This window comes from Procambarus clarkii, chromosome 16 (genome assembly GCF_040958095.1).
Source record: "Procambarus clarkii isolate CNS0578487 chromosome 16, FALCON_Pclarkii_2.0, whole genome shotgun sequence".
Classification (NCBI taxonomy): Eukaryota; Metazoa; Arthropoda; class Malacostraca; order Decapoda; family Cambaridae; genus Procambarus; species Procambarus clarkii.
In genome coordinates this window covers 34820726-34847742 of record NC_091165.1, presented here as the reverse complement: position 1 = coordinate 34847742, position 27017 = coordinate 34820726, and the positions used below count along the sequence as shown (strand labels likewise).

At 44.4% G+C, this 27017-nt stretch overlaps 1 protein-coding gene across 3 annotated transcripts in view; it reads right to left on the bottom strand.

Annotated features, from left to right (window-relative positions):
* The window catches only part of LOC123760120 (uncharacterized), a 109736-nt gene extending 83436 nt beyond the window's left edge, over positions 1–26300 (bottom strand). For all 3 annotated transcript variants that reach the window (XM_045745612.2, XM_069325436.1, XM_069325435.1), the window contains exons 1-2: positions 25924–26300; positions 14736–14999 (exon numbers count right to left, since the gene is read on the bottom strand). In XM_045745612.2, coding sequence (XP_045601568.2) covers positions 14736–14983 — 248 coding nt within the window. In that variant the 5' untranslated portion in view covers positions 14984–14999; positions 25924–26300. The remainder of the gene's footprint in view (positions 1–14735; positions 15000–25923) is intronic.
* Positions 26301–27017: the final 717 nt, after the last annotated feature.

Here is a 27017-nt window from a genome sequence, read left to right as displayed (position 1 = left end):
ATTCACTGATTGTGTGAATTCACAGATTGTGAACTCACTGTCCATGAAACCCTGCATGGGTTTCTGTGAAGCCCATGTGAGGCCATTTATGAAAAGTACTTTGTTTTTTTCCTTGTTTTTAGTCCTTGTACATTAGCAAAGATGAATGAGATTACTCTACTTGGTGTATTTTAACTGGAAGATTTTTCAGTTCATTATGTGTGCTCATATTGGATGTGTTCTGACCAGTACAGGTTCTTGCAGTGTTGTTACTTACATCTATCCCAAAACCTTCACATGTTGCATTCCTACTATGGGCAAATTTGATTGTGTTTTGCACCCTGTATTATATTTAAGGTTCTCATTTTTATCGTACCAGAGTCGCTGGAATTTATCACTGTTAAATATCATGTTATTTTCTGCTGCCCAGTCAAAAACTTTATTAATATCTGCTTGTAGTTTGTCAATGTCTTCAGCAAGGGTAATTTTCATGCTGATTTTTGTGTCATCTGCAAAGGATGATATGAAACTGTGACTTGAATTTGTGTCTGTATCTGATATGAGACTAAGAAAAAGCAGTGGTGCAAGAACTGTACCCTGAGGTACAGAGCTTTTAACTGTGCTTGGACATGTCGTGTGGTTCCAGAGCCAGGCATCTCGGGTTCGGTGTGCGCGTGCGACCGATCTTGTTCATTTGTTAAGACAATTTTCATGGGCCCACTCCATGGGCACACATATCGAATGCCATTGCGAAATCCGTGTATACCACATCTGCATTCTGTTTTTCTTCTAATGCCTCAGTGATTTTGTCGTAGTGGTCAAGTAGCTGTGAGAGGCATGATCTTCCCGTTCTAAATCCATGTTGCCTTTTTTGTACCATTTCACTGGCTTGCCTACCCCTATCACCTTGTAGAATAAAAAAAGAATTGATTTCTTCTTCATTCCTGCTCTCATTTAGATGTACAGTACTGCCTCTATGAGGTTCAGTTTCAGCTTCTCTCTCTTTCCTTTTGAAAGACATCATCTTAATGACCAGAATTTCCTTTCCTCATCACTTTGTAATTTCCTAACATTCCTTAGTACTTCTTCCATCTGTTTAGCACCGTTCAGGATGATCCTCAAGGGTCCATCTTTCCCTTTTTACATACCTGCCAATTCTCCTGTAGTCACAGACATTCTCTTTTTTTGTTTTTTTTGTTTTGTTTTTCAGGGAAATTCCTGTACGGGCCCTAAGCCTCTGGCTGGCCCACTAAGTGTTGCTTGTTTCTGTTTTACTTAGGCAGAGTGTGAGCATTTAAGACTTGTATGATCGCTTCAGTATGATTTTGCCCCATGTGTTTAACCCTTAAACCGCGCAAATCATATATATATGATATCAGTGACAAAACCGAAACCGCGCACATCATATATATATGATTTCGTGTCTAGCGCTATAATTTAAACGCCCCGGCTGGGATAGGGGCAGCTATAGTACGGCCACGACCGATAGTTGCCAGATGCCACCTAGAAAAAAAATCCAGGCCAACATTCTTGGGTGTTAGAGCATCAGTATTGAGCAAGCCACCAAGGCTGGCGCACGCAGCACGAGCTCACAGCACCGCTGTTCAGCTTGTGACCACAGCATCGCCTACAAATGCCATAATATATATGATACTGCTATTATTTAGCAGTGATAGTATTACTGAAGCCCCCTGACTGTGATAAAACTGACCAGGATTCTGATAATAGCAGGATTGTGGTAATATTTAGCGCTGTGCTCCATGGAGGGAGGAGTAAGGCTGTGGAGGGAGGGTTGTGGCATCGTCTTCTGACTGTATGTGGCCAAAATTTATTGACTGCACTCACCATACCAGCTTAGTGGTTCGCTATGGTGAACACAAATGTAGATACTTATATATAACGTGTGTATAGTGTGAGATAACAGCGAGAGGAGTAGGTTGGGAGCCGCCATTTCGGTGAGGGAGGAGCATCGTCTGCACGACTTGTCATGTTGTTTACTGATGGTCACTATGGTCTTTGGGCACCATACCAGCTTATTTGTACAGGTATGGTGAATAAAACAGGTAGATACTTATATATAATGTGTGTATATAGCGTAATAACACCACAAACAATATTGTTGGAGGAGAAATATTAGTGCGTCTGGCCTTGAGGGCGCCGCCGATCAGCTGACTGTGTGAGCAGCTACGTCTGTGCCTTTACTCACCATACAAGCTTAGATGTACAGTACAGTTATGGTGAACAAAATATGTATATATAACATCTGTGTATAGTGAATAAATGCAAAAACAGTATTGTGGGAGGAGAATGAGGGCGAGTGAGGTGGTGTTGAGGGAGGGAGTGGCAGTGAGTGGCTCGCTGGTGTGTGGCGGTCACTCCTCGTTGCTTTTTGACTCACAAGACCAACTTAGTAATTCGTTATGGTGAACAAAGCATGCAGATACTTATACATAACCTGTGTATATAGTGTAACAACAGCAAAACTATTTGTTTATTATTTTATGAACATAATAATTGAATCACTAATATGCACACCATAATTTTGAGTACAGCGATGGCTCACACATTTTATTATATAAATATACCACAATTCACTGTATGGAATAATATTACTGCAAAAAGACTAAGAAAAAATCAATCAGAGACATTGAAATAATTAGGTAATAATATATTTGTGGCAACTGCCGCCTGACAGCTCGAGCGGAGTAGACCTCGTCTGGCGAAGGCTCTGCCAGCAGAGCGAAGGCTCTCCTCCAACAATATTGTTTGTGGTGTTATTACGCTATATACACACATTATATATAAGTATCTACCTGTTTTATTCACCATACCTGTACAAATAAGCTGGTATGGTGCATTTGTAGGCGATTTTTTTTTTTTGTTGTGCCTGTGGGTGTGAATTCCATCTGGGTCCCTAGCGGTTTGAGGGTTAACAACTTCTGCTCTGCTGAATCTAAGTTGAAATCTTATTGGGTTTGTAACTGTGCACTGTGTTAGATAATGTTCCAGTGGTCTGTTGGGCATTTCTCCACAGTGAATGACACACTCTTTGGTTGTAAGACCTTCCATTAACCCAATAATTTTATCTACTACTTTTGCTTATTCTACAGCTCTTTCTGACCTAGATGTTATCTCCACTTCTTTACAACCAAAAATGAATTGGGACTTACTTTGACTGACTGTGTTTTGTACCAATTTCGGGTTTGATGCCAGTTCTTTTCCAGCCTAATGTTTCTTTTGTCCTGGTTGCTACAGTGTTTGGCTTTCTTTACTGCTGCTTCTATTTTTTCCTTCTCCTTGGCCACTTGTGCATAGGTGAGTTGCATATCCTTCTTGCACTGTTCTATTCTCTGTTTAACTTCCTCCATCTGTACTGACAAAAGCTGTTTCTCTTGTTGGACTTCCTTACCTAACCCTATTGCAGTCATGTATGTTTAGATTTGCTTTAACTTCTTCAAAAGCTATTTTCAAGAGTTTATTGATATCTTTCATGGCTTTGCATTTAGTTAGTTTCCCATTGTCCTTGCATAATTCTTTCACTATCACTTCAAGATCTGATACTTTGCTACTCAAGTGGTCATTACTTTCTCTCAATTAACTCATTATTTCTACTTGATAGTTCACAATAATGTCCAATTTTGTCAACTTGTTGTGTAAACTGCACATATTAATTTTTTCCCTCATTGAATCCACCAAAACCTACCTCTATTTTTGTTTTCTTCTTGCCGGCAGCCACCTTGAAATTCGTCGTCTGCACTGTTTACACTATGCAACTTTTTCTCATCCACTTCCCCCTGGCACATTCGTGTTATCTCACGCATTTTTCATAGTCACTACACCTTTATGTTTCTTAGGACATCACTCATGGTCATCAACCTGTTCTACAATACTTAGGAATTTGAAATATCCTGGAGCTACTCTGATGCTGGTGTTGACTCTCAGGCAGCCACCCCTGATTCTCCTGATGCACCCCTGGTTCTGGAGCTACTCTGATGCTGGTGTTGACTCTCAGGCAGCTACCCCTGATTCTCCTGATGCACCCCTGGTTCTGATACGAGTAATTACCTAAGTGTAATTACCTAAATGTAGTTACAGGTTGAGAGCTACGCTTGTGGTGTCCCGTCTTCCCAGTACTCTTTGTCGTATAACACATTGAAACTACCGACGGTTTCGGCCTCCACTACCTTCTCACTTAGCTTGTTCCAACTGTCTACCACTCTGTTTGCAAAAGAAAACTTTCTAATATTTTTTCAGCACCTTTGTTTCCTTAGCTCGAATTTGTGTCCTCTTGTTCGTGATGTTGCTGGTTTAACCCTTAAGCTGATACAGCCTTAACCCTTAAACGGCGCATGGATATTTACCATCTGACACCCACAGGCGCATACAAAAAAAAAAAAAAAAAAACTTTTTTCTTCCTAACCTGTTAACTTGTGTTCACTGATCATGGGGAAAAATAATAAAAAAAATCATAAGTGGCATATATTGCCAGCTATAGGGCGGGGAAGTCTGGCAACAAACAGGCGCTGACTCAGCGTGCGTCCCAGGCGGTCTGTTGCTCGCCAGCTGTCAGGCCGGAGTTGCCACAAAGAGATAATTACCTAATTATTTCAATGTCTCTGATTGATTTTTTGTAGTTTTTTTGTTGTAATATTATTCAATAGTGTGTAGTGTGATATATTTATATAATAAAATGAGTGAATCATCGCTGTACTCAAAAATATGGTGTGCATATTGTTGACTCAATTATGTTCATCAAACAGCGAACAAATACTTTGTCAGTTATTACACTATATACACAGGTTATATATAAGTATCGGCATGTTTTGTTCACCATAACGAACCACTAAGTTGCTATTATGAGTCAAAAAGTAACGAGGAGTGACCGCCAACACCAGCCAGACACTCACTCCCTCCCTCAACACCTCACTCGCCCACATTCTCCTCCCACCATACAGTTTTTTGCTTTTATTCACTATATACAGACGTTATATATAAGTATCTACATTCGTGTTCACCATAACGAACCACTAAATTGGCATGCTGAGTGGCAGTGCCAGTGGCAGCCCACCACTGGCTGCTACTTCCTCCCTCCCTCAAGTCACCTGACTCACCCACATTCTCCTCCCACAATACTGTTTTTGCTTTTATTCACTATATACAGACGCTATATATAAGTATCTACATTCGTGTTCACCATAACGAACCACTAAGTTGGTATGCTGAGTGGCAGTGGCAGTGGCAGCCAGTGGCAGTCCGCCACTGGCTGCCACTCCCACCCTCCCTCACCTCACCTGACTTGCCACCATTCTCCTCCCACCATACTGTTTCTGCTTTTTATATACAGACGTTACATATATAAGTATTTACATGTTTTTTTTACCATAACTGTACATCTAAGCTTGTATGGTGAGTAAAGGCACAAAGACGTAGGACCTCACACAGTCAGCTGATGGCTGCCGCACTCAAGGCCTGACGCACTAATATTTCTCCTTCAACAATACTGTTTGTGTTGTTATTATGCTATATACACACATTATATATAAATATCTACCCGTTTTATTCACCATACGTACTTGTACAAGTAAACTGGTATGGTGCCCAAAGACCATCGTAACCAGTAAACAACATGATAAGTCGTGCAGACGACGCCACCGCCCTCACCAAAATGGCGGCTCCCAACCTACTCCTATTGCTGTTTATACCCTCTATACACACGTTACATATAAGTATCTACATTTGTGTTCACCATAGCGAACCACTAAGCTGATATGGTGAGTGCAGTCAATAAAAGGTGGCCACACACAGTCAGAAGACAATGCCACTACCCTCCCCTCCCACAGCATTACTCCTCCCTCCATGGAGCACAGCGCTAAATATCACCACAATCCTGCTATTATCAGAACCCTGGTCAGTTTTATCATAGTCAGGGGTCTTCAGTAATAATATCATCGCTACATAATAGCATGAACAAGTATATTATGGCATTTTTAGGTGATGCTGTAGTCACAAGCTGAACAGCAGTGCTGTGAGCTCATGCTGCGTGCATCAGGCTTGGTAGCTCACTCAATACTGAGGCCCCTAACACCCGGGAATTTGGCCCATGATATTTTTTAAAAATGGCGTCTGTTTACAAGAGCCCTGATGAAGGTGTGGTAAACCCCGTGTATCCACGGGTCGTTTAAATCTTCCGTAGTACTCCAAAGCATCATATGATGCGATGCGCAATTTACTGTAAGTCGGTCAAAGCATCATATGAAGCGATACACAATTTAAGGGTTAATAGCCATCAACACTGCTGTGCGCAAGAAATAAAATAAATATAAACTTTTTCCGTCTTATAAAGTGTTCATTTGTGTTCCCTGACCACGGGGAAAAAAAATCATAGGTGACACATTATGGCCGCAATAGGGCGATGAAGTCTGGCAAAATTGAGGCATTGACAGATTGAGCATCGGAGGCGGTTACCTCCATCCGAGCTGTAATGTGGGAGTTGCCACAAAGATATTATTACCTAATTATTTCAATGTCTCTGATTTTTTCTTAAGTTTTTTTGCTGTAATATTATTCAATAATGTGTAGTGTGATATATTTAAATAATAAAATGCGTGAACCATCGCTATACTCAAAAGTATGGTGTGCATATATATGAGTAGCTGCGGGACATTTAAATTGTGCGCGGCACCCTCAATTGTACATATACGATGTGCATGATTTGGTGACAGTTACTCATATTGTATACAGTACATACAATGTGCGCAGTTTAAGGGGTTAGGAATTCCTCCTTGTCGATTTGGTCGATTCCTGTTAGAATTTTGTATGTGGTGATCATATCAACACTTTTTCTTCTATCTTCTAGTTTTGGCATGTTTAACCCTTAAACTGCGCAACGCGCCTGCAGGCTCACGTCTGGTTTGCGCAACGCGCCTCCGGGTATTTGTATTTTTCACGTTCCATTCAAAACTCCCGCGGCTACATGGGGTTCACATCAGCTTCCTCAGGGCTCTTGTAAACAGACGCCATCTTTAAAAAAAATCGTGGTCCACATTCCCGGGTGTGGGAGCCTCAGTAGTGTGTGAGCAACCAAGGCTGGCGCTCGCAGCATGAGCGCACAGCACTGCTGTTCAGCATGTGACCACAGCAACGCCTAATAATGTCAAAATATATATATAAATTGTATTATTTAGTGTTATATTAGAGCCTGAGTGTGATAATGACTGGGTACAATGTTCAAATATCAGTGATTCAATGCTGTTCACGATGTTCACAGCGCTAGCCACAGCACCAGAGCATTATTTCGTTCATCTAGGAATCTTCAAATGATTTCTTAGGTTCTTTTTCAAAATAAACGTGTGGTCAATTATTCATTTACAGGAATTAGTGACCAGGATTGTGATAATAGCAGGAATGTGGTTATAATTAGCGTTGTGCGTAGTATTGTGGAAGGAGGAATTTTGATGAGGGAGGGAGGGCGAGAATTGAGGTAGCCTCAATTGTGTGTGTGTGGCTGCCACTCTTGTTTTGCTCACCATACTATAGCTTAGTGGTTCGCTATGGGCAACACATATGTACATGGGTATATATAGTGTGTGTATATAGTATAAGAACAGCAACAGGAGAATGTTGAGAGGAGCTATTTTGGTGAGGGAGGTGACGTAATCGTAGCGTCATCTGCTGTGTGATTTTTCATGCAGTGTATGGTGGCCACTGTACTGTTTGGACACAATACCGGCTTACTTGCATAGTTCTGGTAAATAAAACATGTAGATAGGTATATAGAACATGTGTAATAAGAACTATAGCAATATGGTGGGAGGAGCAATGTTGGCGAGTAAGATGTTGGAGTGAGGGAGACTGGCTGGGTGTGGCTGCTCTCACTCAAGGTGTTCTGAATGTGTTCATGGCCCATACGAGGCAGCTGCTATTGGCCCATACGAGGCAGCTGCTATTGGCCCATACGAGGCAGCTGCTATTGGCCCATACGAGGCAGCTGCTATTGGCCCATACGCGGCAGCTGCTATTGGCCCATACGCGGCAGCTGCTATTGGCCCATACGCGGCAGCTGCTATTGGCCCATACGCGGCAGCTGCTATTGGCCCATACGCGGCAGCTGCTATTGGCCCATACGAGGCAGCTGCTATTGGCCCATGCGGGGCAGCTGCTATTGGCCCATGCGGGGTAGCTGCTATTGGCCCATGCGGGGCAGCTGCTATTGGCCCATGCGGGGCAGCTGCTATTGGCCCATACGAAGCAGCTGCTATTGGCCCATACGAGGCAGCTGATATTGGCCCATACGAGGCAGCTGCTATTGGCCCATACGAGGCAGCTGCTATTGGCCCATACGAAGCAGCTGCTACGCGGTGTTCTGAATGTGTTGATGGTGAATGTATATAGTGTGTGACAGTGTATAGTGTGTAAATAGATTGTATATATACACAAATTAGCATGATACATAGTAAATATGTGCTGCATATGTGTACACAAGTTTCATGCACGTAACACAGTGTCTAAGGACAGTACGGATGTTGTACTGCGATATTATAGTGTACGTGTTCATTATACATTGGATTGGCACATAAAAACAATGAAAATGTATTTGGAAAGGTGCGCAAAAAATGAACGAAAATATATTCGCGGCAACTCGCGCGCCCCGCCCCGAGCGCCCCACCGCCCCCGAGAGCTTACGGCACGGGCGCACGGGGAATGATGACGTCACGCCCCAACTTCCGGACCCCATAGCAGCCAAAGTAAGTACAATTTCGACTTTTTTTTTGCATACCCATACTGAGGGAAGGGTTTTTGACACTTCAAAAAGAAAAAAGAATTTTTTCCAGAGAATTTATTTCCTGCGCACTGCGGGGGTGTCACATTTGGAGACAACGCAGTTAAGGGGTTAATGTCTGTAGTCTCTCCTCGTAACTCTTGTTTTTAAGTTCCAGAAGCCATTTTGTAGCATGCCGCTGCACCTTTTCCTGTTTCTTTATGTGCTTCTTGAGATTTGGGCACCAAACAACTGCTGCATATTCATTGTATATTAAGTGTAATTGTATCTGTGATTCTGATATGCAAGTGGTTCTTTCAGCCAGTTCTATACACTCCCTTTGTTCCACTTTTTGAAATCTTTTCTTCTAGGTCTAAAAAATTATCTGATTTTCCTCCACAGCCATTTTCCTGTTTGCCGCTCTTTGTGTAGTGTTCTGTGCCTTTTATGTGAAAATCTGGGCAGCTCAGATCACAGCATTTTTCTTTCCTCGAGTGAGAATTTTCATGTCTAGATGGAAATACCTGCATGTTGAGCCAAAATTACATTTTCCCTTCCTGAGTACTGTACATTTAGACATTTTCTGCGATAGGGGTAGCTGCATTCTTAACCCTTTCCCATCCACAATATTTATGTCTGCAAATATTCTGAATTTATGTCTGAAGAGGGTCCCGGTAGTAGTCGGATTCATCCTCTACGCACAATTGAGAATTCTGGGTTCAAATCCCAGCGGGACAGAAATGGTTGGGCACATTTCCTTTCATCTAATGCACCTGTTCATCTAGCAGCAAGTAGGTACAGTACTAAGGGGTTAGTCAGCTTGTTGTGGGGTTGCATCCTGGGTGGGGTTCGACCTGGGGGGGGGGGCCTAGATAAAAGCCTAATGTGTATGAATACATTCTGGCTTCCTGTCCCCAGACACAGTGAATTAAATGCCCTTTGCATAGAATTTGTAAATGCCTGTCTTTCTGGTTTCTTTACAGTCATCTGCCAGGTCAGAGGAGCAGATGCATATAGTTCACTGCCATACCAGTATTCAACATCAGTTATCTTGAGATGATTTAGGGGCTTTAGTGTCCCCGCGGCCCGGTCCTCGACCAGGCCTCCACCCCCAGGAAGCAGCCCGTGACAGCTGACTAACTCCCAGGTACCTATTTACTGCTAGGTAACAGGGGCATTCAGGGTGAAAGAAACTTTGCCCATTTGTTTCTCCCTCGTGCGGGAATCGAACCCGCACCACAGAATTACGAGTCCTGCGCGCTATCCACCAGGCTACGAGGCCCCAATGTTGGGGTAATAAAAAATATATCTGTTCATAAATGAGGTATTTCAATTTAACTGACACTTAATAATATAACATTACTCATATAGCCTTGAATGACAAGTAATAAAGGAATACTATACAGTTTGATAGGTCTCATTCATATTTTAAAATTTCATAATTGAGGGCAGTCTGAGCTATCAATTTACTGATGAACTTTCTTAACAAGAGAACTCTCTGGAACTGCTAATTTTTTCCTGACAAATGCATGAAACTAAACTAGAATCATTGTAAGAAAGCTGCTATTTCACATATTTTTATGTGTTTAACACATTTGCTGCTGCTGCACTGTGTCACACCTGCTGCTGCTGCACTGTGTCACGCCTGCTGCTGCTGCACTGTGTCACACCTGCTGCTGCTGCACTGTGTCACGCCTGCTGCTGCTGCACTGTGTCACGCCTGCTGCTGCTGCACTGTGTCATGCCTGCTGCTGCTGCACTGTGTCACCCCTGCTGCTGCTGCACTGTGTCACACCTGCTGCTGCTGCACTGTGTCACACCTGCTGCTGCTGCACTGTGTCACACCTGCTGCTGCTGCACTGTGTCACACCTGCTGCTGCTGCACTGTGTTACACCTGCTGCTGCTGCACTGTGTCACACCTGCTGCTGCTGCACTGTGTCACACCTGCTGCTGCTGCACGGTGTCACACCTGCTGCTGCTGCACTGTGTCACACCTGCTGCTGCTGCACTGTGTCACACCTGATGCTGCACTGTGTCACACCTGCTGCTGCTGCTGCACTGTGTCACGCCTGCTGCTGCTGCACTGTGTCACACCTGCTGCTGCTGCACTGTGTCACACCTGCTGCTGCTGCACTGTGTCACACCTGCTGCTGCTGCACTGTGTCACACGTGCTGCTGCTGCACTGTGTCACACCTGCTGCTGCTGCACTGTGTCACACCTGCTGCTGCTGCACTGTGTCACACCTGCTGCTGCTGCTGCACTGTGTCACACCTGCTGCTGCTGCTGCACTGTGTCACACCTGCTGCTGCTGCTGCACTGTGTCACACCTGCTGCTGCACTGTGTCACACCTGCTGCTGCTGCACTGTGTCACACCTGCTGCTGCTGCACTGTGTCACACCTGCTGCTGCTGCACTGTGTTACACCTGCTGCTGCTGCACGGTGTCACACCTGCTGCTGCTGCACTGTGTCACACCTGCTGTTGCTGCACTGTGTCACACCTGATGCTGCACTGTGTCACACCTGCTGCTGCTGCACTGTGTCACGCCTGCTGCTGCTGCACTGTGTCACGCCTGCTGCTGCTGCACTGTGTCACTCCTGCTGCTGCTGCACTGTGTCACGCCTGCTGCTGCTGCACTGTGTCACGCCTGCTGCTGCTGCACTGTGTCACGCCTGCTGCTGCTGCACTGTGTCACACCTGCTGCTGCACTGTGTCACACCTGCTGCTGCTGCACTGTGTCACACCTGCTGCTGCTGCACTGTGTCACACCTGCTGCTGCACTGTGTCACGCCTGCTGCTGCTGCACTGTGTCACGCCTGCTGCTGCTGCACTGTGTCACACCTGCTGCTGCTGCACTGTGTCACACCTGCTGCTGCTGCACTGTGTCACACCTGCTGCTGCTGCACTGTGTCACACCTGCTGCTGCTGCTGCACTGTGTCAAGCCTGCTGCTGCTGCACTGTGTCACGCCTGCTGCTGCTGCACTGTGTCACACCTGCTGCTGCTGCTGCACTGTGTCACACCTGCTGCTGCACTGTGTCACACCTGCTGCTGCTGCACTGTGTCACGCCTGCTGCTGCTGCACTGTGTCACTCCTGCTGCTGCTGCACTGTGTCACGCCTGCTGCTGCTGCACTGTGTCACGCCTGCTGCTGCTGCACTGTATCACGCCTGCTGCTGCTGCACTGTGTCACACCTGCTGCTGCACTGTGTCACACCTGCTGCTGCTGCACTGTGTCACACCTGCTGCTGCTGCACTGTGTCACACCTGCTGCTGCACTGTGTCACGCCTGCTGCTGCTGCACTGTGTCACGCCTGCTGCTGCTGCACTGTGTCACACCTGCTGCTGCTGCACTGTGTCACACCTGCTGCTGCTGCACTGTGTCACACCTGCTGCTGCTGCACTGTGTCACACCTGCTGCTGCTGCACTGTGTCACACCTGCTGCTGCTGCACTGTGTCACACCTGCTGCTGCTGCTGCACTGTGTCAAGCCTGCTGCTGCTGCACTGTGTCACGCCTGCTGCTGCTGCACTGTGTCACACCTGCTGCTGCTGCACTGTGTCACGCCTGCTGCTGCTGCACTGTGTCACGCCTGCTGCTGCTGCACTGTGTCACGCCTGCTGCTGCTGCTGCACTGTGTCACGCCTGCTGCTGCTGCACTGTGTCACGCCTGCTGCTGCTGCACTGTGTCACACCTGCTGCTGCTGCACTGTGTCACGCCTGCTGCTGCTGCACTGTGTCACACCTGCTGCTGCTGCACTGTGTCACACCTGCTGCTGCTGCACTGTGTCACACCTGCTGCTGCACTGTGTCACGCCTGCTGCTGCTGCACTGTGTCACGCCTGCTGCTGCTGCACTGTGTCACACCTGCTGCTGCTGCACTGTGTCACACCTGCTGCTGCTGCACTGTGTCACACCTGCTGCTGCTGCACTGTGTCACACCTGCTGCTGCTGCACTGTGTCACACCTGCTGCTGCTGCACTGTGTCACACCTGCTGCTGCTGCTGCACTGTGTCACACCTGCTGCTGCTGCACTGTGTCACACCTGCTGCTGCACTGTGTCACACCTGCTGCTGCTGCACTGTGTCACGCCTGCTGCTGCTGCACTGTGTCACTCCTGCTGCTGCTGCACTGTGTCACGCCTGCTGCTGCTGCACTGTGTCACGCCTGCTGCTGCTGCACTGTATCACGCCTGCTGCTGCTGCACTGTGTCACACCTGCTGCTGCACTGTGTCACACCTGCTGCTGCTGCACTGTGTCACACCTGCTGCTGCTGCACTGTGTCACACCTGCTGCTGCACTGTGTCACGCCTGCTGCTGCTGCACTGTGTCACGCCTGCTGCTGCTGCACTGTGTCACGCCTGCTGCTGCTGCACTGTGTCACGCCTGCTGCTGCTGCTGCACTGTGTCACACCTGCTGCTGCTGCACTGTGTCACACCTGCTGCTGCTGCACTGTGTCACACCTGCTGCTGCTGCACTGTGTCACACCTGCTGCTGCTGCACTGTGTCACACCTGCTGCTGCTGCTGCACTGTGTCACACCTGCTGCTGCACTGTGTCACACCTGCTGCTGCTGCACTGTGTCACACCTGCTGCTGCTGCTGCACTGTGTCACACCTGCTGCTGCTGCACTGTGTCACGCCTGCTGCTGCTGCACTGTGTCACGCCTGCTGCTGCTGCACTGTGTCACGCCTGCTGCTGCTGCTGCACTGTGTCACGCCTGCTGCTGCTGCACTGTGTCACGCCTGCTGCTGCTGCACTGTGTCACACCTGCTGCTGCTGCTGCACTGTGTCACACCTGCTGCTGCTGCACTGTGTCACACCTGCTGCTGCTGCACTGTGTCACACCTGCTGCTGCACTGTGTCACGCCTGCTGCTGCTGCACTGTGTCACGCCTGCTACTGCTGCACTGTGTCACGCCTGCTGCTGCTGCACTGTGTCACACCTGCTGCTGCTGCACTGTGTCACACCTGCTGCTGCTGCACTGTGTCACACCTGCTGCTGCTGCACTGTGTCACACCTGCTGCTGCTGCACTGTGTCACACCTGCTGCTGCTGCACTGTCACACCTGCTGCTACTGCTGCACTGTGTCAAGCCTGCTGCTGCTGCACTGTCACACCTGCTGCTGCTGCACTGTGTCACACCTGCTGCTGCTGCACTGTGTCACACCTGCTGCTGCTGCACTGTGTCACACCTGCTGCTGCTGCTGCACTGTGTCAAACCTGCTGCTGCTGCACTGTCACACCTGCTGCTGCTGCACTGTGTCACACCTGCTGCTGCTGCACTGTGTCACACCTGCTGCTGCTGCACTGTGTTACACCTGCTGCTGCTGCACTGTGTCATGCCTGCTGCTGCTGCACTGTGTCACGCCTGCTGCTGCTGCACTGTGTCACGCCTGCTGCTGCTGCACTGTGTCACACCTGCTGCTGCTGCACTGTGTTACACCTGCTGCTGCTGCACTGTGTCATGCCTGCTGCTGCTGCACTGTGTCACGCCTGCTGCTGCTGCACTGTGTCACACCTGCTGCTGCTGCACTGTGTCACACCTGCTGCTGCTGCACTGTGTCACACCTGCTGCTGCTGCACTGTGTTACACCTGCTGCTGCTGCACTGTGTTACACCTGCTGCTGCTGCACTGTGTCATGCCTGCTGCTGCTGCACTGTGTCATGCCTGCTGCTGCTGCACTGTGTTACACCTGCTGCTGCTGCACTGTGTTACACCTGCTGCTGCTGCACTGTGTCACGCCTGCTGCTGCTGCACTGTGTTACACCTGCTGCTGCTGCACTGTGTTACACCTGCTGCTGCTGCACTGTGTCATGCCTGCTGCTGCTGCTGCACTGTGTCATGCCTGCTGCTGCTGCACTGTGTCACGCCTGCTGCTGCACTCTCACACCTGCTTTAGTGTTTCTGTTATCACATCACTAAAAATGTCCATATTTTATTATTATCTAATATGGCAGAAGATAAAAAGCACTAAACACCTGAGCACAGTACTTACCCGTCATCTTTCTTGGCACACACACAAAAGGCCAAAAATATGAAGAGCACCAGAGTGAAGCCCACAGTAATGAGCACAGCCCAGGCCTGCACAACATCTAGGGCAACAGTGAGCGATGCACCATCCAGTGGAGGACCCCCAGGTTCCCCTCCAAGTACGTCTAGCAGTGTGTTGTGTCCGGCACCGTGGGGAGGAGCATATGCCCCCCCAAGGGCCCATGCTGCCCCCCTTGCTCCCACACCCACCATCACCTTGCCTCACTGCCTGAAAAGATCAAGTAAATATATTAAATTAAGTGGTTAACATTCAATCAAGTACAGTAGTACCTCGGAATATGAGTGTCCCTGTATACGAGTTTTTCGGAATACGAGCAGGAGTTGCTCGGAAAATTTGCCTCGGAAGGTGAGGGTGTTGATACACGTACAGACCGACTAGCGCGTGGTGGCACAGCGATCCCGCCTCAGTTTACCAGTGTCTCTTGCCCAGTGACTATCCCGCCTGAATTCTTCACAAGGATTTACAGTTTTTTTTCGTTTTTTTGGCCATTTGAGCATAAAAGTTGTTATTATATATCTCGCCATGGGTCTCAAGAAAGCCATTGGTAAGGTTCAACCTAAGAAAATAGCTGTGAGTAGAGGCAGTAGAGGATGTCCCTTCTTGATTAAGAAAATGTGTGAAGTATGGGAAGAACTGCAAAGTTTTGTTGAAAAAACTCACCCAGATAAAGCTGTAGCAGGCCATTGCATTGACCTTTTAAATGACAATGTGATGTCTTACTACAGATTTGTGTTAAAATGTAAGGAAAAACAAGTGTCTTTAGACAGATTCTTAGTAAGACAAGTAAGTCCTAGTGGTATGCAGGCAAAGTGTGCCAGAGAGTGCACACCAGTGAAGTCCTCACTGCCTGATATTATAATGGAAGGGGACTCCCCTTCCAAACAGTAACACCTCTCCTCCTCCCTCCTCCTCACCATCTTCCATACGCCAACAGCAGTCATCAGCAAGGGTAAGTAATAACTTGAACATAGTTTTGTAGGTTTATTTAGATGAATTAGATATAAAATTTAGTTTGAAGTGAGGTGTTTAGGTAGTCAGGAACAGATTAATTCATTTTCCATTATTTCTTATGGGGAAATTAGCTTCGGATTACGAGTTTTCGGAATACGAGCTGTCTCCAGGAACGGATTAAACTCTTAAACCAAGGTACCACTGTATCTGGCATTCATGACAAAAATTTGGATGCTGTACATGCAACAATCAGTCGGCTTCGAAAGCAAACGTCACCCCATGCAGTACTGCTAAAACCATGAAGACTCCCAAAAACCCTTACACTGACACCTCTATGCTAATTTCCATTTTTTTACACATTTAAAACTCAATGACCTTTAATCACCATCCATATGTCTTTTCATTGAGTTCCAGCATAAACCTATTGGTATGCCTCAAGGGTCTGGTGTAGAGAATTAGATGGTGGAAAATAACTGTTCCCGAGTTATTTTCACTGTGTTATTTGACAGTGCAGCAGCAGGTGTGGAAGTGCAATTGTTATTTTTGTAATCGTTGTAATCAATGATTACACACTGAGTTGTGTAATCATTTTGATCAGAATGAACCTGGATTCGGCGATCATGACAAATTTGGAAGAACCTAGCAGGGTAATTACGACATGTCATGCTCGCTAAACCCAGGTTTATTCTGATCACAACGATTACACAACTACTGTATATCTCCCTTGCCTCAGGAACAGTTACTTTCTACTATCTAATTCTCTACACCAGACCCTTGAAGCATACCAATAGGTTTATGCTGGAACTCAATGAAAGAATATATGGAAGGTGATTGAAAGGTCATCTTTTTTTTTAATATACTGTATGTCATTTTGTTTTGTACATTGTCAAATATTGTGTACAGTGGTACATCCAAGTAAGTGCTGTATGTAATTATCCAAAGAAACTGCTGAGCTCGAAAAGCTATGATGCACAATCGGTGTCACATAAGTCAAAGAGTTTCTAGAATTCTTGAGATATCTCTGGCAGCATAGAACATGCCCACCACCTCTTGGAGTTCATGCATGTACAGCTTAGGCAAAGTCGCAGATGAAGCCATGGCAGATACCAAGGCAACCCACACCATACCCAAAGCCAATCGCTTCAACGTCCTCACAGAGCCAATCAGCATGGAGCCCCACAAGGGCCAGGAACTGCATGACCAAGACCAAGTGCAAATGAGCATGAAAGTCCTCTGCCATGAGATCAGCCAGCAGCATAGACACTTGGGCATGGAGCTGCACTTAGCCCACATCCCGGGAAAGAGCAGGAGCAAACAGGCAGGCATTGAGTGGTTCAAAAGAAGGGCCACTCGAAAACATTTGAAACACGGTTGTTACCTCATAGAGGCTCACTAGTGTGTGCGGAAATGAGAAAAGAGTTACCAAACCCCCCAAAATAAGAGATTGTCCGCTAGCCAGGACGCCTCTGGAACCTCATAACGAATCCAATAAGAAGAGAAGACCCAAACTCAAAAGACACAAGGTCCATCATAGAAACGAAAAGTTATGTTGAAAAGCTAGAAACGTAGTTGTTATGACCACACATACACCAATATGATCATACTGTGGCTGGTGTATGATGTGTTCAAACTGTATAGTGATATCTTGGCTGCTAAGTCCAGTATCACAAATATTATATTTTCTTTCTAATCTTCTTTCAACAATATATTAGTAGAATTTGTGTATTGCCAATGTATGTCAAATATATTTATGTATATTATGTTTCAATACCAAAGTTGTATGCTAAGAATTTATGGATATATATATATTGGAAGTCTAGTGAATAGCAGTAGCCTAATGTCATGAAGTTTGGAAAACACCCTTATATGCTTAGAATGTAATGCTACGTATTACTGTATAGGACCTGTTATGAGAACTATGATGTAGAATGTATACATTTAGGTCTCTGATGTATTATCATCATGTATACTGTGGAATATCCATTTCATTATTCTTCATTGCATTGTCCTCTTATGACAGTAAATTATTTATGGCATTGTGAGATGTATACCATAGGACAAGGTTTGATATTCATGTTGTATACATTCAGTATATACTTTATATCGTATTCATGTATACTTATGTATAACGGCTGATCCGGTAACGTCTTGAAATCCTCCCTTAACCCTCCTCCCCTCTTCTCCTTCTTGCATACCCAGCCAGTGTTACCATGTCTTGCTAATATGAATTCCCTATTCACATATTTATATATCATGATATCGTTAATGTAATGAATTATTGATATGTATTATTATGTAAGGTTGTATATTATAACCCTTGTTTAGTTATATTATGAATTAGAGGTTATTTACTATGAAATGTTTGTATATGAGCTAGAGAAATTTGAAAGAAGAGAGTCAGCTGGCTTGTAGATGTTGGAAATAGTGTCGCTCTCAGCCTGCTTGGCTTCTTGGGCGGTCACTACTCTGCACTTTCTAGTAGGGTGGACGTATGTCGCTCTGGTCCGGTTTTAGTGGCCATATTTGTGTTAATTGACTGCTAGGATATTTTAGAATATGCAGTAGTGTGTACCATGGATCATTTCTACCAGGTAGTAGGTGCTTTTATATGTATTATTGAGGTGGGCAAATGAGGATCTTAAGTGATGCCATTGTGCTATGACAACAATGGTAAATATTGATTCTCAACCTCATTTGTTAAGGAGTGTGACACCACCACCCTTTATTGGTATTAGCAACATAATAGGCGCTAGTGTCCCACTGCACCAGGATAGAGCCTGGTGTCAGGGAGTGCTGAGTGTATGCAGTTTAGAGGCCGGTTGATGATCATGTAATGCTTTAAGAAGCTGGATTAAATAATAGAATGTAAATGGTAGAGTTTGTAGTTTTCCTTATGATGTTATGGACTTATGTTTTATGCCCAGTAAACTGGAATATTTTTAACTAGCCAACTATTGATATTTAGCCAGGCTATGTTTTCCAGCAATGCTGAAGGTTCACTCCCCATTAACATTAACTGGGGGCCCATAACAGTAGTATGCCATACAAATTGAACAGATCGAATAATAATAACCCAAGATGGATAACAAAGGATCTGAAGAACCTAATAGCTAGAAAGAGAGCTTAGGACAAAAGGATTAAGAATGGGGAAGTCAGTTTAGAACAAAAATTCGTCCAACGGGTCAGAAATGTTAAAAGAAAAAAAAGAGATAAGGAGGGCAAAAAGAAACTATGAAGTTCGCTAGCAGGGCAAGCAAAGACAAATCCAAAAGTTTTTTCAGTTATATCGAACAAAGATTAGGGAAATGATAGATCTATTAATAAGCATATGGGCCAATAGGCCTTCCGCAGTTACCTTTATTCTTAAAATCTGAGACAGGTCAGATAATTGGTAATGACGAAAAGATGAGTAGTAGTTTTAGCAAATATTTTATCTCTGTATTTACTAAAGAGGAACTAAACATTATGCCTTCAGCCGAACAAGTCTATGTGGGTGGGGACGAGGACAAGTTGACTAGTTTAGCAGTTACCAGGGAGGATGTTCTTAAACAAATAGTGAAACTCAAGCCAAACAAATCCCCAGGGCCAGACGAAGTGTTTGCCAGGGTGCTTAATGAATGCAAAGAGAAGCTTTGCGAGCCACTGTCTACCATATTTAATAAATCATTAGAGTCAGGCAGTGCACGAGTCATGGAAGGTTACTAAGAAACACTCTTATATGTTTCACGTGCCAATTTTTAAGAAAGGAGATAGATCACTTGCGTCAAACTATCGGCCAATTAGCTTAATGTCAATTGTGGGAAAGTTATTTGAATCGATAATTTCAAATATCATTTGTTTTCATCTTGAAAAACATAAATTAATAAATGATTCACAACATGGTTTTACAAATGGCATTTCATATTTAACAAATTTGCTATAATTTTATTCCAGTATAGTTGAGACAGTTTATAGTGGTAAGGATTGTGATGTTGAGTACCTTGACTTTAGCAAAGCTTTTGATACAGTGCCACATGAAAGACTGATTAAAAAGATGGCGGCTTACGTTATTGGGGTGCTATATTACTATATTAAGTTAGATAAGGGCAAGGCAAAGAAAACAAAGAGTCAGTATAAATGGGGTTAAGTCAGAGTGGGAAAATGTAAGTGGAGTGCCTCAAGGCTCTGTTCTAGAACCTCTGTTGTTCATAATATATATAAATGATTTTGATTCATGTTTGAGCAGCAACATTTGCAAATTTGCCGATGATACAAAACTCGGGAGGGAAATAAACACCGAAAAAGACTCCTTATCACTTCAAGACGATATAAATAGGGTTTTGAAATGGTCAGAAGATTGGCAAATGCAGTTTAATGCTGACAAATGTAAGGTTTTGATTCTGGGTAGTGATGATAGAGTTACAAGATATGAGCTAGATGGTGTTGAGATTGCAAAAGGGATCTGGGAGTTATGGGATCTGGGAGTTATGATTAGTAAGATTTGAAAACCAAAAAAATCAATGCATAAATGTTCATAATAAAACAAATAGGACACTAGGGTTTATTAATCGAAGCGTTGGTAACAAGACACCTGGAGGTGGTCTTCAGCTGTACCAGAGCGTTAGGCCCATTTAGATTATGCAGTTCAGTTTTTGGTCACCGTACTATAGAATGGATATAAATTCACTAGAACGTGTCCAACGAAGGATGACAAAGTTAATTCCCCAAATTAGAAACATGTCATATGAAGAAAGATTAACAAAGCTTAAATTGCATTCACTGGAAAGGCAAAGAGTTAGGGGTGAAATGATAGAGGTTTACAAGTGGATGAATGGACATAATAAATCAAACATCAGGGAAGTCAGTTTAGAACAGGAATTCGTACAACTGGATAGGATTCTTGATTATTTCAAGCGTAGGTTAAGACATACAGTACAATATATGAATGAGATTGGATGGTTATAAATTAGGTGCTGCATCGTATGGGCCAATAGGCCTTCTGCAGTTATCTTCATTCTTATGGTGTTCTTATGTTCATACAGTGGCAAACTCTTGGTCATGTAGGAGATACTTGAAGAGATCCTCTCAGGCTACAGAAGGAGGGATCCAAAAGGTAGGGAACCGTCAGGAGGACAGTCTAAATGGGCCTATGTCTTGGGCAGATATAAAAGCTATAAATGGCTATGGCTGCAGATGAAGAATAAGTATAAGGTCCATAAGAACAAAACCCAATTCTTCTGAAGCAGAAAGCTCCCCCAACCTTACAGTCAGAAGTAAGAGCCAACAGAAACACCACCATAAAGAAAAGATCCAAAACCAAAGGGGACACAAAGAAATGTGAATATGAAAGAAAAGCAGGGATATGAACCAGAGACCTGGGAGGAATTTAAGAAGTAGCAGGCCAGAGGTAAATAAAGACACCTCCAAAATGGTAAAGATGAAACATCAATGCCAAAAGTCAAAGAAAAAGACACAGCCAAGACTAACGAATAAAAGAGAGAGTGGGAGGCATGTGCTTCATGGCACCAATTTCAGCTTAGTGTCCTTGGCTATCCTTTGGGATTGTCCTGCAGGTGCATGTGACTGTTTTATCAACTTAATTTTGCTTTATTTGTGATTTCTAGCCCCACTTTTGTGAAAGCTTTAAATCTTTGTTTGTCTTGACTGCATGTGGCCAGAGCTATTGCTCTAGATGTCGCTGGCATTGTCCCTGCCCGGTCAGGATTTCCTTCCCCAGGAAGGTTTTAGGTGTCTGCCTCCTCTCAAGGGACCTCTCCTTGGATAGTATATGACTATAGTATATGATAGTATTGTAATGCAGGGCCATTAGCTGAGTCCACTGGAGATTTGTTGTTTTGGGAGTTTGCAGTTCAGTTTCACTTTCCAGCTTTTGATAAGTGAGCTGCCTACACCTTCCCCTCACCTCGTGATCCTTGGTCGGGAGTAGGTGCTGGTGAATCTTTCATGCCTGGCGTCCTGACTGGTCTTGGAAATCCTGTAATTGCACCTGGATGGGGTTCTGGGAGTACTTCTACTCCCCAAGCCCAGCCCGGGGCCAGGCTTGACTTGTGAGAGCTTGGTCTAACAGGCTGTTGCTTAGAGCGGCCCACAGGCCCACATAGCCACCACAACCCAGTTGGTCCAGCACTTCTTAAAGAACTATCTAGTTTTCTGTCTCATGTGGTCTGGGAGTGGCATAGATCTTCCCTTTGAGCCTGCTACTGCTGTATGTGCTGTGACAACAATTTTCTTATGAGGTTCCCCTTATAATTGATATATGTATTATAACAAACAAAATAGAAATGACAGATAAACTGTATTTTTATAGCACTCTTAATGGTGATGAGTATTGAAAAAAATATTAATGCACAAAAAACAATCACAACATTTTTTTAATAAATTCTAATGCACTTAACATTCACACTGCCCTAAGTTTTTTTGTTCTACCTCCAGGTGCAGAAAACAAAAAAATTTTACTTGGTAGAAAAAAAAATCATGCAACAAATACTGCATGCTAAAATTACACTACGTATATTGTACCTGTATAACACAACTTTTGTTCCTTTGTAATGTTATTTTCTAGTTACTTATGCCTCCAAAGTATAGAAAATGGTTATTATTCCACTCAAACTTTGCTTTGGCCTTTGCCTTGAACAATTTCTCATAACTCTAGGTAAGGAGTCAGTACCCTTCAAGTAACCTTCAAAACATCTTACCTAAGCTGTCTAAGGCAAAGACCAAAACAAACTTTGAAGGGCATAATAGCCATTTTCTATACTCTGAAGGTACGTATAAACAATGAGAAAATAATATTTACTATCCAAGGACAAACAAAATTTGTCACTGTGTTAGCATTTTACAGGCAGTATCTTCTTGAGATGATTTCGGGGCTTAGCATCCCCGTGGCCCGGTCCTTGACCAGGCCTCCTTTTTGTTACACACCCCCCAGGAAACAGCCCGTAGAAGCTGATTAACTCCCAGGTACCTATTTACTGTGCTAGGTAACAGGGGCATCAGGGTGAATTAAATATTTTGCCCATTTGTCTCCGCCTCCACCAGGGATCGAACCCAGAACCTCAGGACTACGAATCCGAAGCGCTGTCCACCCAGCTGTCAGGCGCCAGTAGTTTGGTTGCAGTGCCCTTGTGAAAGTAGGATAATTATCAGACGAGAGTACTAAGCCAGTACAGTATGACCATATAGCATTGAAAAGTGATATGAGGACAATGAGGTCGCATATAAGGAAGAGAGAAAGAAATGGTACCAAACCATTTGGACTATTGGAAATCAAGTGTTGACCCTGCAAGATACAAGGCTGTCATTATACCAACTAGTCCAAGTGGAAGGACACTGTAAAGCTGAAGAATAATAAGCGAGGAGCTAGTGGTGTTTGGCTAGTAACGAGTGAGGTCGGAATATGCCAGGCAGCGTATACTGTATCCTTAGATCTGTTTTCATTGGTTTTACTGTACAGTTCATATGATGCATATGGATGTACAATATAAAGTACAGTATTCAAGAGGTAACTGTTTGTGAGCAATCCGTAGCCAGGCTAATGAAGATTCTCATTTCCTATTTTGTTGAAATAATTAAGGCCATGGAGATAAATGTTTGATAACATAATTTATTGTAAGTGCTATATAAATTACTACAGTAGAAGTAAATAAGTAAATTTATTCAGGAAAGTACATACATAGTTGATTTACAAACATAATGTTGGATTTATAGATAGAGCTAGTACATACAATACCTAAAGTCACTAGTACTCATAGCGTTTCGGACAAGGTGAGGTGGGGGAAAAACACTTAGATTAAAACTTAATAGTAATTGAGCTTAAAGTATAAATTGCACTGAAAAAAAATAAGATAAAAAAGTGGGGAACATGGTAGAAAATAGCCAATATACAAGTTGGTCAACAAACAGCATTGTTTAAAAATAGTAAGACATGGGTTGACATTTAGGGGTGAGGTAGGTTACATGGAGTTAATTAGGTAGTACTTAGTTTTCATCTTAAACTGGTTGAGAGAGGTACAGCCTTTGACATGATTGGGAAGGTCATTCCACATTCTGGGTCCCTTGATTTGTAGAGCATTTCTAGTTTGATTAAGTCGTACTCTTGGAATATCAAATAGGTATTTGTTTCTGGTGTGGTGTCCATGGGTTCTGTTCAAGTAAGGTTCAAGTAAGATCGCAAGTCCAGATCACAAGAAAGGTATTGGGTAACCAAATTAGTGGTTGGAGTGGCTTAGTGAGCATAACCAAGCAAATATAGTATCAGTCAGGAAAAGGATAGAATGGATTAAGAAAACCTTCAAATCCTAGGATTCCACCACAATGATCATACTATTCAAATCACTTGTGCTGTCCCACTATGAGTACTGCTTAGTATTCACTTCCCCTTTCAAAGCAGGGAAGATTGGTGAAATATTTTAAAGTGGGAGAGATTGCCGACATATTTTCGAGCACAAGAGACTGCTGAAATAGTGTTAATACAGAAAACACACGGCATGCAGAGAAAGACAATTAATCACCTAAATTATCAGGACCAATGTGACAAAGCCAAGGAGCTGGGATATGGGGACAGAGAAGGAATGTTGCCCAAATATTTGGACCACCAGAGATCAAACATTGACCTTGTAAGAAGTCAGTCATGGACTGTCCTGCCCAAGTGGATGGGCATAGTTAGCCACAGACCAAAGCCAAACTTCCATCTTATGTTCTGGTTATTTTTCTCAGGACATGGTTGAGTAGGACCAACCGAGCGTGCTGTACATTACTCTCATGGCTGTATGTCCTTCAAATGTCTAGCAACTGTAATTTGCTATCACATGAAAATTCCTGGTTCAACCTTAACAACAAGCAGATACAGGTATCTGGATACCCTGCTCCACCGAGGGGCCGCCAGAACAGGTGACAGGCTTTCACACACTGGGTCTTGATACTATTGTCAGGCATTGCTATTCAACAGTCTGACTCCTTATGATGCCTGGGGCACACATATTGCCTGGAGTCACAGGGAAGTTGGGAATTTTTTTTAAATTTTCTGGCGAGATCTTCAGATGGGGGTGACAAAGTTTGGCACGAGCTTGATTGAGGGGTGGTGGGTTGTTTGAAGGGTTTTGGTGACCTCCTGATGTGCTCCTGATGGGCTGTCGGGGTTTTGTGGGCAGATTTCAATTATAATTTCATCTTCATAGTTTCCTACCTAGTGCTTGAAACTCGCACTGTATCTAGTGCTACTCAATTCCCCAAAATATGTACCTATACCATACAACTTTCCCACTGTAATCACTGTTGTTATCTTATATTATGTTATACACATAGTTTGCTACATTATATCTAGTAATAATCCTCAAATTATGCTAAAATGTACCTGCAGATAACCTTTAAATTTACTTTAATGTACCTACTTTGTTTTCTGTCAAATTTCTTATACAATGTATTTTTTTTGTTTTCTTACAATAAATCTTTATACGTCCTTACAATGTACCTGTAAACATTTTGTTAATTTTGCTTGAAATTACCTTCTTAAAATTATACGTCAGATTAAGGATCTGCCCGAAACGCTACGCGTACTAGTGGCTTTACAAGAATGTAAAACTTCAATTCTCTGTATTGTCATAAACCCAATGTTCTTTGTGTGGGGTGGGAGCCAGGGCTTGCCTGCCTCAGCCACTCCCCTAACACCTGCCTACCAGTATCTGTATTCACCGCAAAGCACATTTTTTTCCATCGACGGGAGACATGAACATGGCCATAAGGCTTTGCATTTTACCCCTCAAGGGAGCGCCGGGGCAGTGCCATCACGGCCCTAGATCAATAACAACTGCTTTTTACAAGGCACCATTAATCTTTAATTCTATTTTATACACAAGAGCTCAAGAGAAACCTTAAAACTAGAGTCTGAAATGGATTACATTCGAAAATTAAGGAGCAAAAGAGCACATTAAAGAAGATATTGACCACTAACACTTTCCTCCTGGACTACAAGAACAATACATACAGATCAATACTGTCTCGCTGCTCCACAAACTTTGTATCACCTGGTCACCATATTTGCTGTAGTATATAGTGAGTTGTCGAGGCGCACACGGCTGAATACAATGAGCCTAGACACACACACACAGTCTCCCCCCATACAACCCTTTGACCTTTTATGGTGACGCCTCGACACCGTCAACCTCGTCAATACTGCACTTACCCTGACACATTATGTACAGTGTTAGAGGTGGCGGGGGCCAGAAGAGTTGTGAGGGCCCGCAAGTAAGGGCCAGCAGAGGGGTGAGGGCCCGCTAGAGGGCCCCAAGAGGTCACGGGTGCACCAACCAGTCCCTGCAGCAGCAGCCACCACTAAGAGTTCGCGTCACACACCTTCCTTACTCACACAGCGCCGCCGCCGCTGCTCATCTCAAACACGCGCGCCCGCACTCAAAATGCCAGGCTGCGCTAGACTTCCTGGTGATCGTAAGCGCCTGCGGGTATTCAATCCACCGAACTGGGTCATATTTGCGGTCAACTTTCCCTGTGAAGCAGCGCCATGTTTGTTATGGTCGGACGCCGCTGTCTGGCCGCCCTGGCCCACCCCAACCCTCTCTCCCGCAGTACTTCCACCGCTCCTCAACACTTCGCTCCTCACCCTAAATCTTTATCCCATTATATCCCTTATTATACCCTAAATTTTGTTTTGATTTATGGCGCCTGATCTATCGTTTTGGGTATTTTAAGTCTGTGTTGTATTATAGAGAAATATTCATGTGGTGAGTGTGTGGAGGGAGATTGTAATGCGAGGTGAGCGATACATTGTGGGAACGACGGTGTGGTGAGGCTCCCTTTAACGACGAGCGCCCCACCCTCGCTGCATCTTAGAAAACGGGAACCGATCAATAATCCAGGTCTCCTCTACATTATAGTTCACTAACACAAGTCTCTCTATAATGATAAGATGTTGTCTCGTCGTATCATTAGTGCTATTGTATTCTAGTTCTACTCGGCTATTTTATGAGTTTCACGGGGAAAAATGTCCCGGAAAGCGTCGCTCACACCATTAATTTTCAGACAGACAGGGCCTAGACCTGTGATGAAAATGCCAAGTAAAGGAGATGTGGCCAGGTAGGCCTCCATGGGCCTCCCTGCCCACACTCCTATACACGTTTGGGAACAAAATAAATGTGTTTGGGCGATATATAATTGTGGCATGTCGTTCAGTCCTATATGTGCAAATAACAATAAATGATTAACAAAATAGAAAAGGTTTGTCGAAATTTACCGGAGTGTGGTCTATATATAGCCTATGGA